This window comes from Pseudophryne corroboree, chromosome 11 (assembly GCF_028390025.1).
Source record: "Pseudophryne corroboree isolate aPseCor3 chromosome 11, aPseCor3.hap2, whole genome shotgun sequence".
Classification (NCBI taxonomy): domain Eukaryota; kingdom Metazoa; phylum Chordata; class Amphibia; order Anura; family Myobatrachidae; genus Pseudophryne; species Pseudophryne corroboree.
Genome location: NC_086454.1, coordinates 82,356,362 through 82,368,367, shown reverse-complemented (window position 1 = coordinate 82,368,367; position 12,006 = coordinate 82,356,362). Strand labels below are relative to the sequence as shown.

Sequence of the window (12,006 nt, the reverse complement as noted above, 5' to 3'; positions counted from 1 at the left end):
CTATTGAAGCATCCTGGTCTTCCATAACACCTCAGCAGTGCCACAGGCTGATGGAATCCATGCCACACCGCATTGAGACAGTAATTCATGCAAAAGGGGCCCAAACCAAGTACCGAGTACATAGGCATGATTATACTTTTCAGAGGGCTGACATTTCTGTATTTAAAATCCTTTTTTTATTGATTTTATGTAATATTCTAATTTTCTGAGATTTTAGATTTGGGGTTTTCTTAAGGTGTGAGCCACAATCATCAAAATGATAACAAATAAAGGCTTGAAATATCTCACTCTGCATGTAATGAGTCTATATATCAGTTTCACCTTTTTTAGTTAAATTACTGAAATAAATGAACTTTTGCACGATATTCTAAGTCTCACCTGTTCCGAGCTATGCTGCTCATTTGCCATTTGGACCTATTCTACTCTTTCCCTTTGCATAGTCTGGACATTCGTCTCCATTTGAGCCGCCATCCACTATTGGCCCAAAGGCCTAATTCATGTTGGTACACAATGGCAGATTATCACGCAAACGGAGCGATTAATGGCAGACTACGCGTGTGCTGCGGACGCAGTGCGCAAGCCTCAAGGTGCTGCTGCTATCTCGCTCGCAATGATGACTTTATGGAAAAGTGATTGACAGGATGTGGCTATGTGGAGGTGTTATCGGGGAATGATGGCAAAAATGTGGGTGTTTCATTGTTGTTTTTTAGGGTGTATACCTGCTTCTGGTGCTGTAAGTCTGCATAGCTATAGGGAAACCCTTAAATCCCGATGTTCCCCATTATTGCATATAGGCTGCAAATGTGTACGCAATTGTGATTGAGTATGTGATGGCTCGGGTGGGCGTCTATCATGTCATTCCTGGGCGGCAGCTTCACTTGCTAATATTAGCAGCTCCGTAACCTAGAATATCACAATTCGCTTTTGTGTACAAACATGAATTTGGCCCCAATAAGGACTATGGAAAACATTAAAGTGCCGATATGACCTAGATAGGACTATGGGATATACTTTTGATGAATGAGCATGCCAGCTCTTTAATGTGTTGAATGGTGCACTATGCAGGCAGCCACCATATAAAGCATCTAGTTATGTATAACTTACTGGAAATATGGTTCTCTAGACTGTCTGTTGCTAATAATAGCTGTTTTATCATTTTGCCATTTTAGGAAAGTCCCGAGTATCCCCGGTGGTGGAGAACACACCGATGATCACCTGGAAGGAGTTTGAAGAGTGTATACCTTGGCATATCGTCATCTTGGTTGGAGGTGGTTTTGCTCTGGCTAAGGGATGTGAAGTAAGTAACCTTCCAGGTAATAACATAACTGTACATAGACCTGCATGGTCATCTGTGGGGTGGGGGCCACCAAATTTAAGGGTTTTCCTTGCAAGGAACTTCAGACAAGCATGTTTTTTTGTCACCAGGGCAGCAAGAAACTTGGGAATTTAATATTTATTGCAGATAACCAGTTATGATGTAACCTTGACATGATTACTTTAAATCACCAGTCATGAAATAAAGTATCAAGGACATGTATGATTGCCTGTCTGGAGAGTTTCCTCTAGGGCTGATGCCCATTGTAATTCATCTCTGACCAGAGCAGCAGCTTGTAAAATCTGCCTGTTTTGAACCCTGGAATTTAGAGTGCAATGCTTTTAATACCATGTTACCCATATTTTACTATTCTAAGCATTGCCCTTTTAAATTTTGGGCTTAAAGGTGGCAGGAAGTGGCCGCTTTTAGAAGCCGACACTTAGTAAATAAACCCCCTAGGGTCTGTTTTCTTGCCCAGTTAACTTCATCAAATACACGTTTTTTTTCCCCTATTAGTAATTACAGTTACTTTTGACTGACTACACTGAGGAATTCCAAAACATCAGCTTCTTGCGCACTCTCAATTTTGAATGTAAGATGCTTACATTAAAAGGAAAATGCAACGCCTATTGTTATTCACATTACAAGGGTTTTCCACCCTCAGCCAACTTTAATTTATGAGCATGTACTATACACACTCCCTGACATTGCCTCTTCTTTCCATCTCCATTCCATTATTTCCCACCTTTAAGGTTTGGGAGCAGAATGACAATATGTTTATGATCAGATGTATATATTCTGTTCACCTGATGCTTACAGAAGTAACACTAAGGGGTTTATTCATGAAGCAGTGAAAAGAGTGGAGAAGTTGCCCGTGGCAACCAATCAGCTGCTCTGTATAATTTTATAGTATGCAAATTATAAATGTTACTTCAATGCTGATTGGTTGCCATGGGCAACTTCTCCACTGACTCACTTCTCCACTCTTTTCACTGCTTCATGAATAGACCCCCAAGTGTTTGGTGTAAAATAATGACAAGTGTCGTTCTAACTGATCACTATGAACTGTGCTATAAATTTAGAGTTACCTGGTATAAAGGGATTTGATGATAATCTACAGTTATATAATTTTGTGGCATTAGCTGGCAATGATCAGGTTCACACTGGTACTACTATCAAACTTCTCATCCCTCTTGTAGGTCTCTGGGCTTTCAACATGGGTTGGGCAGAAGATGGAGCCTCTCAGCAGTCTGCCGGTCTGGGTGATTGTACTGATCGTCTGTCTGATGGTGACATCTGTTACCGAGGTGGCGAGCAACCCGGCCACCATCACCATATTCCAACCCATCCTTTCCTCACTGGTGAGGGCATACAATTGGTGTCTTCACAAATATTGCAATACTGTAACAAGAATGTCTGTAACGTATCTATTGTATTGACCAGAAAAGTACACCAACTCAGTATTGCTGAGCCTAACAACCCGTCATCTGTCCATAGAATGCAGGTGTCAAATGTCAAAAAAATGCACGCGAGTCTGCAATCATTGCTTAGGAGACTGGCACTAGGCTCAGACTGAGGCCTAATGCTGGATACACACTGGCCGATATATCGCCGGCCCGTCAGCCAGTGTGTACCAACAATATGTCTGTGAACGTCGTCGTTCACAGACATATCGCATCAGCTCTGCAGCACACACAATGACTATTATATGTACAGATATATAATGGTGCATCGTTGTGTCAGTCGACCGCCTGTGCACATGCTGCAGCAGCCAACAGTGATTGACTGCTGAACTGGGCGGGCACATGTAAAGTCCCAATGGATCGGGCAGTGTGTATGCACAAGACACTGCCCGGACCGTCTATAGATATATCTCTAGATCAATTGATCTGCAGATATATCTATAAAGTGTGTACCTAGCATAAGACCTGGGCCCGGGATAAGTTGGGGGAGTGCATCATATTGTGTACAAAAGCACTGACATAGCATGCTGGTGATCTAATGCCTTAGTAACACACCATAGAGAACGTTAGTACAAGAAAATGTAGCACATTATACCGTAGCAGAGAGGAGGGGGTTATAAACATGTGGGGAAAGTTTGTGTAAAGAACCTTATTGATTATAAATATGTTAAGGTAATCCCCCAATATAGCCTATGGTCCTGATTTAAGCTTGAATGTAAAAATCCGCCATTTATATACAAGCAGAAATGTGGCCATAGATTTACATTTCTATATTTTTGTTCACACATGTGATGATGCCAGGCAGTGGCGGATTCAGGGAAGGAGGGGGCTCGGCACAGAGGCACTACTGTGTGGTCTAATGTGAATAAAGAGCAATAGGGTGTGGTGTAATGTGAATAGGGGGCAATTCAGTGTGATGTAATGTGAATAAGGGGCTTTACTGTGAGGAGTAACGTATATAAGTTAAAGCGGTACTACTGTGGGATGTAACGTGATGTAAGGACATTATCGCATGATATAATGTAAATAAAGTTGCACTACTAGGTGGTGTAATTTGAATTGGTTGTACTGTTTTGTGCCCATGCCCCCTTTTCAGCAAGAACACGCCCCTTTTTGGGCTGCACTTGTGCACACTGTTCCTATTTAAACTATAGGGGGTAGGAGTACCAAAATGAGAACTGCAATGGGTGATGGTGCTGGGAAAGGGGTACAGGGTCAGAGGTGGAACTAGTGGCGGTGCTTGGGGGACCAGCCAAAATCTTGCCTAGGGCATCAAATTGGTTAGGGCCGGCTCTGGATATGTGGTAATGTTTAATTCATATATATGTGCAGCTAACCACTGCCTATGTTCACACTTTTGCATGTGGAGGGGAAATGTGCTCACTGCACTGCCTGAAGGAAATGTTATCTCTGTTCCACTTGTGGATGGGGTATGTGCTCACTACACCACCTGAGGGGGTCCTCCTCACAGTGCCACTTGTGTGTTTGCTGTACCACTTGAAAGGGGGTATATTCACTTCTTTACTGGGTTGGGGGTATGTGCTCACTGTGCTGCTGTATGTGGGGGCATACTCGCTTCTCCACTAGTGAGGGGGTATGTGCTTTCTGCATTCCTTGAGGGGGGAAATTCACTGGGGATAGTAATGTGCTTGCTGCATTGGGCAGTACGGGTGGTGTAGTGGTTAGCATTACTGCCTCGACGCACTTGGGTTCAATTCTCAACAAAGCCCCAACTATGTGGAGTTTGTATATTCTCCCTGTACTTGCATGGGTTCCCTCCAGGTACTCCAGTTTCCTCCCACAGTCCAAAATTATACTTGTAGGTTAATTGACTCCTGACAAATATTAACCCTAGTGTGTAAGTGTGTGTGCGTGTACATAGGCAGACTGGATGGACCAAGTGGTTCTATTTTTCTGCCGTCATATTCTATGTATTGATCATCCACTACCTCTCACCGTCACCCTCTCCATCACCCACTGCCTATGCGTCTCTCGCTTTCTTTCCCAGTCACCCACTGTCTCACTCTCTGTTTCACCCTGTGCCTCTCCAAGGCATCACCCTCTCCCCGTCACCCTCTACTTCTCCTTGTCATCCACTGCCATTACCCATCCCCCTCTCCTTGTCACTTACTGCCTCTCCCCGTCACCATTTCCTATCATCCACTGCTGCTCCATCTCTCACTATCCCCATCACCTCTCTCTTTTATCACCTACTCCCTGTCACTCACTGCTTCTCCCCATCATACTCTACGTCACCCACTGCCTCCCTTGTCACCCATTCCTTGGTGTCACCCACTGCCTCTCCCAAGCAGTCTGAGATTGAGCAGTGCTGGGAGGGGTCAGAAGGTGGAAGATGAGGACTGTAGACCCTTGGAAGGCGAGCTTGGCTGTGACTGCTGAGGGGAGTGGGTGAGGACTAAGGAGGCCTGAGCTGGGAAGTGGGTGAGGAGTCTGGCATAAAGGGAGTGGGTTAGGAAGCGTGATGAAAATGAGGGAGTGGCTTCTGGATAGATCATTCCCTTTAAGGCTGCGTCCCTTGTTGCGGGTCCACAGCACTTTTCCAGGAGTGAGACACATGCAAAATAACCACCAGTCCCCTCTTTCTTCCTCTGTCATGGTGCCCCCCCCCCCCTGTCATTTTGCTCTGGATCCGCCCTTGATGCCAGGTAAATTGAAGTTTTGTGTATAGATACATTTAACCCCAAAAATGTGGCCATTATCAGCTTGGAAACTTGGTCCTGGCCTATGGCAACTGTAGAGCTATGCCAAGAAAATAGCATGTCATACAGATATGTGTAAGCCAAACATGGATTCATAGTGGATAAATGTATGTGAAATCATTGCTATTAATCTACCAGGCTCAGATTGACACACATGCTGCTTGCAATCCACATCATATGTTTGAATGTATGTGATGTGTTTCTTGTCATTTCCTATGTATGTGATTGAATCTATTGTGGCTAGTTGGAGTAGTTTTTGCCTGTGTACCCACCCAGTGCAATCGATGTTCTTTGATCAATTAGCATTTCAGTCAGGTGACCAAATGTTCAGAGGTAGGCCTGTTCTTAATCAGAGAGAGTATTTCTTTAGATTCAGTCAAGGGGTCAGCTTGCTGGGGGTAGCTTGCGTGGAATTTAATAAGTGTGGAATTAAGAAGTGTGTTATCCGAACAGTTAAAAAACACAGTTGAACAAACATTGAGCAACATCAAGGAAAGGTTACTTATACCCCTTTTCCACTAGCTCCTTAAAACACGGGTAAATGCACGGGGGCGCGCATTTACCCGTGTTTTTCTCTAGTGGAAAAGGGTCCCCCTGTAAATTCCCGGTTCAAGTGATCCGGGAATCCTACCCGGGTAGCTTGCCGGGTTGAACACGTGTTCAACCCGGTAAGCTGTCTAGTGTGAACGGGAGCCATGTTGAGGCGACACGGCTCCCGTTCACAGTGTATGGGAGGGCGGCGCTGGGAGATCATGTGATCTCCCAGCGCCGCCCCTGCCGCGTCACTAGCAGCGTCACCAACCCGGCAATATGCCGGGTTGGTGAGCGCTGTGGGAAAGGGCGCTGTAGCACGGGTCGCAGCCGTGTCGTGCTACAGTGGAAAAGGGGTATGACTTAAACAACTTATTCCTACTCCACTTAACCCAAAAATATCTCAAACACGACCACAGCATGTTCATCAAACTACTGTTTGTTATTTCAATTCATGGAATTCTCACCAAATTTAACACTTTCTGCACTCACCCTAAAACTCACCCCTCTGTGCACATTGCAGCTTCTATTTTCCACTCCCATCTTCTAAACACTCATGAGCTTTATACTTACTTCTCTGCAAGTACTTTGATAACCACAATTGGCTACCAGAATAAACACTCGCAAACATCCACCAATATTTATCTCACTCTTCTGCTGTTATTAGCTGGTGACATATCACCAAATCCAGGCTCCAACCACCTGTCCCACTCACACTCAGCTGTCTCAAAACAACATAGAAATCCATCTAACCTCATAAAGATCACGTGTCTCCCATCCCCCTCCAAGTCACTAAAATGTGCCTTATTGAATGCATGCTCTGTTTGTAACAAATTAACATCCATCCATGACCTCTTCATATCTCACAACTTTAATCTGCTGGCTATAACAGAAACATGGCTCACACAATCAGACACGGCCTCCCCTGCAGCACTGTCACACGGTGGTTTCCACTTCACACACACATCTAGGCCTAATAATAGTAAAGGTGGTGGGGTTGGAATCTTACTGTCACAGTTTTTCACATACACTGTTCTACCTCAGGTTCCATCACTCGCATTCACATCATTTGAAGTTCACTCTATCAGGATTTTCACCCCCTTCTCTCTGCGTGTTGCAGCTATCTATCGCCCTCCTGGGCAACCCAAACAACAATTTCTAGAAGATTTTTCTGCCTGGCTCCCACACTTCTTATCCTCTGACATCTCCACCATCATTATGGGCAATTTCAATATAGCTCTTGAAAGACCACAATCTGTTCATGCCTCCAAACTCCTCTCTCTAACCTCCTCTCTTGGCCTCACCCAATGATCCGACTCCTCTACTCACCAGGAGGGCCACTGCCTTGATCTTGTGTTCACCAGGCTCTGCTCAGTTTCCGAATTCATTAACACTCCTTTCTCTCTCTCTGATCACAACCTGATCACCTTCACAATCTCTTCTATTACTCTAAATTCTATGACATTAAAACCAAGCAAGCCTCCTCTAACCCGCAGAAATACTAACCATATACATTTTCAACAACTTTCCACTTCTCTGCAACAACTTCTCTCACCAATTTCTACATTTACTACACCTGACACTGCTGTATCACACCTGCACCAGACCCTAGAGAAGTGCCTCTGATGAAGTGGCTCCAGCTACCCATCACACTCCACGTAGGCTTAGATGCCAACCATGGCACTCTAAATCAACAAGACACCTGCAAAAACTGTCACATAAAGTAGCACGTCAGTGGCGGAAATCTCGGTATCCAAGAGACTTTCTCACATATAAGGCTACCTGCCACTCCTATCGTCAGGCCCTGGACACTGCCATACACACATATTTCCAATCTCTCATCTCTTATCATGCCACCAACCCCAAGCGACTTTTTAATACATTTAAATTACTTCTTTACCCTCCCTCACCTCCCCGACTAGCTACTATCAGTGCACAAGAACTTGCTTCCTACTTCAAGGTCAAGATTGATAAAATCCGAGATGAAATGATATGCTCTAACTGAGCCAGTGACCTGCTCAATTCCCTACCTGAACCCTCTGGCATTTTCTTTTCATTTGATCCCACAAGTGAAGATGAAGTATCAACACTCTTTTCATCCTCCTACTCCACTACCTCTCCTCTTGATCTTATACCCTCACAGGTCAGTAAAACTTTGTCTCCTGTGCTTATCCCAACGTTACTAAAATCTGTAATCTCTCTCTCTCTCTCTCTCTCTACTGGTATCTTTCCTTCTCTGTTTAAACATGCAGTGATTACTCCCATTCTAAAAAAACACAACTGATCCAAACACACTCTCTAACTACCGTCCCATTTCTCAGCTACCAGGTCCCTCCAAGCTACTTGAGAGACTTGCCTACACTCGCCTTACGCACTTTCTTAACTCCCACAACTTATTGGACCCACTTCAGTCAGGTTTTCGTGCCCAACACTCCACAGAGACGGCACTGACCAAAGTAGTGAACAATCTAGTCACTGCTAGATCAAAAGGCCATTACACACTACTTATTCTTCTAGATCTCTCTGCTGCTTTTGACACTGTTGACCACTCTCTTCTCATACAAACACTACAATCCCTAGGTTTTCAGGACACAGCCCTTACTTGGTTCTCATCCTACCTATCTAATCGCTCTTTCAGTGTTCACTTCTCTGATTCTACCTCCTCTTCTCTACCTCTATCAGTTGGAGTACCGCAAGGCTCAGTCTTAGGTCCTCTGCTGTTCTCAATCTATACCTCATCTATTGGTAAACCAATCGGCTCCTTCGGATTTCAGTATCATTTGTACGCTGATGATACTCAAATCTACCTATCCTCCCCAGATTTATCGCCATCTGTATTGGCTCGTGTCACTGAATGCCTGTCTGCCATTTCATCTTGGATGTCATCTTGCCACCTCAAACTCAACATTTCCAAAACAGAATTATTTTCCCACCAGCCAAGAGTAGTTACCAACCTGATATCTCCATAACTGTTGACAATGCGACTATCTACCCTACCCCACAAGCTTGCTGCTTAGGTGTCACCCTTGACTCTGAAATGTCCTTTGTTCCACACATTCAATCTGTCTCTAAATCATGTTACATGCACCTAAAAAACATATCCAAAATACGCCCTTATCTTACACAAGACACTGCAAAAACTCTAATCCATGCACTCATCATCTCCCGCATTGATAATTATAATAGTCTCCTTACTGGTCTTCCCAAACATAGGCTCTCACCACTACAATCCATTCTGAATACAGCTGCAAGGCTAATCTTCCTCGCTAGACGTTCTTCGTCTGCTGATCCGCTCTGTCATTCCCTCCATTGGTTACCGGTATTCTACCGTGTTAAATATAAAATACTTTTACTTACATACAAGGCTATTAACCAAACTGTACCATCATACATCTCCTCGCTCATCTCAAAATATCTCCCTACCTGACCTCTCCGCTCTGCACAAGATCTGCGTCTCTCATCCAGATGTATTACCTGTTCCCACTCAAAATTACAGGACTTTACCCAGGCTTCACCCACTCTGTGGAATGCCCTCCCATGCACAATAAGACACTCCTCTAGCCTCCAAACCTTTAAACGTTCCCTGAAAACTCATCTCTTCAGACAAGCCTATCAAATTCCAGACCCACCCACATAACCTTCAGTGCTTCCCTATCCAGTTACATCCTCTCTGTACAGTCCACATAACCTCACATTTTGTCTTCCAACATTGCTGGGTGATCATATCACACAACCTATTAAGAACCTGGCAATCTGATGGACCATTATGTAACAGGTAGCATCTATCCTTGTGTATCAGTGCCTATTTCCCTATAGATTGTAAGCTTGCGAACAGGGCCTTCCTACCTCTGTCTGTCTGTCTTTGCCCAGTTTTGTTCTATAACTGTTGTTCTAATTGTAAAGTGCAATGGAATATGCTGCGCTATATAAGAAACTGCTAATAAGCAATAATAATAAAGTATTAACCAATCAGCCTCTGTCGTTTTACAGGCTGTGTTTGAAAAATGTCAGCTAGAAACTGATTGGCTGGTAATTTTATCTCTCTCCAAGCTTTGATACATCTCCTTGTAAGACAGGGGTTCCCAACCACGGTCCTCAAGGCACACAACACTTAACAGTCCAAGTTTTAAGGATAACCTTACTTAAGCACGGGTGACCTTAATTAGTACTTCAGTTCTTTTGATTTAACCATCTGTGCTCAAGCATGGATATCACTAAACCCTGGACTGTCAGTGTGCCTTGAAGACCGTGGTTAGGAAATACTGCTCCAAGACATGAAGACCTCTGATCCACTTCTACATGTGAGCAGTTCCTTCCACATTTTATTACACATGTGCAGAATGGAACAAATGGACTTGCATTCAACTCTGTTTAAATAACTTCAAATGTCCCATAGTGACGTGCTCTTGTTTTGTTTCCTGCTTGCGGAAAAAGGCTGAAGGCATCGGAGTAAATCCGCTTCTGGTCATCATCCCAGCTACAATAAGTGCTTCCTGCGCTTTCCTTTTACCTGTTGCCAATCCTCCAAACGCGATCGTGTTTTCCTACGGTCACCTGACTGTGCCAGACATGGTGAGTAGATGGCCGATTGCAAAATGTAGTGTACAAACGCACATTTCATCTCCTGTTTTTAGAATACCCATAAGTGGCATACAGTATATGTCGAAACAAGTTTTTATCCCAACACATCTGCCTAATATGTTATGAAGCGTTTAAAATACTTTCTCTGACGTCCTAAGTGGATGCTGGGACTCCGTAAGGACCATGGGGAATAGCGGCTCCGCAGGAGACTGGGCACAACTATAAAGAAAGCTTTAGACTACTGGTGTGCACTGGCTCCTCCCACTATGACCCTCCTCCAGACTTCAGTTAGTATCTTGTGCCCGGCTGAGCTGGATGCACACTAGGGGCTCTCCTGAGCTCCTAGAAAGAAAGTATATTTAGGTTTTTTTATTTTACAGTGAGATCTGCTGGCAACAGACTCACTGCAGCGAGGGACTAAGGGGAGAAGAAGCGAACCTACCTAACAGGTGGTAGTTTGGGCTTCTTAGGCTACTGGACACCATTAGCTCCAGAGGGATCGACTGCAGGACCCGACCTTGATGTTCGTTCCCGGAGCCGCGCCGCCGTCCCCCTTACAGAGCCAGAAGCATGAAGAGGTCCGGAAAATCGGCGGCAGAAGACTTCGGTCTTCAACAAGGTAGCGCACAGCACTGCAGCTGTGCGCCATTGCTCCTCATGCACACCTCACACTCCGGTCACTGATGGGTGCAGGGCGCTGGGGGGGGGGGGGGGGGGGAGGCGCGCCCTGAGGGCAATATTACACACCTTGGCTGGCAAATATACACCATATATAGTCCCAGAGGCTATATAGGTGTAAATTAATACCCCTGCCAGAGTTTCAAAAAAGCGGGAGAAGTCAGCCGAAAAAGGGGCGGGGCTAACTCCCTCAGCACACTGGCGCCATTTTTCCCTCACAGCTCCGCTGGAAGGAAGCTCCCTGGCTCTCCCCTGCAGTCTACAACTACAGAAGGGTAAAAAAGAGAGGGGGGGCACTAAATTTAGGCGCAGTATATATATAATCTGCCTTACCAGCAACTCCCTCTGCCAGGGAGGCAGTGTTGGTGGCTATCCAAAAACTGTATTCACAGCATATTCGGTGAGACCCATCTTAAATTTAAAATCCTTGAACCAGTGGCGTAACTAGAAATTTTTCTCCCCCCAATCCAAAAAATTCTCTGGTGCCCCCCCCCCCGCATAATTGTCAGCAGTGAAGTAATTAATTAAGGGGTGTGGCCTTGCTGGAATGGGCGTGGCTTTGCATAAAGGGGCGTGGTTTTGCAGGAAAAGACTACCTTATACCCCAGTTTTGCAACCTGCACGCCCAGACGTTATGCCACATACTGCAATGGCCCTTACACATTATGCCACACACAATAATGCCCATGACACAATATGCCACACACCATAATGCCCC

General features: G+C 44.9%; 1 protein-coding gene across 1 annotated transcript in view; it reads left to right on the top strand.

Moving 5' to 3' along the window:
* The window catches only part of LOC134968904 (solute carrier family 13 member 1-like), a 121,323-nt gene that overhangs the window by 99,780 nt on the left and 9,537 nt on the right, over window positions 1–12,006 (top strand). Inside the window, exons 13-15 of the mRNA XM_063944475.1 lie at window positions 1,170–1,297; window positions 2,515–2,676; window positions 10,464–10,601. Of these exons, the coding sequence (XP_063800545.1) occupies window positions 1,170–1,297; window positions 2,515–2,676; window positions 10,464–10,601 (428 nt within the window). The remainder of the gene's footprint in view (window positions 1–1,169; window positions 1,298–2,514; window positions 2,677–10,463; window positions 10,602–12,006) is intronic.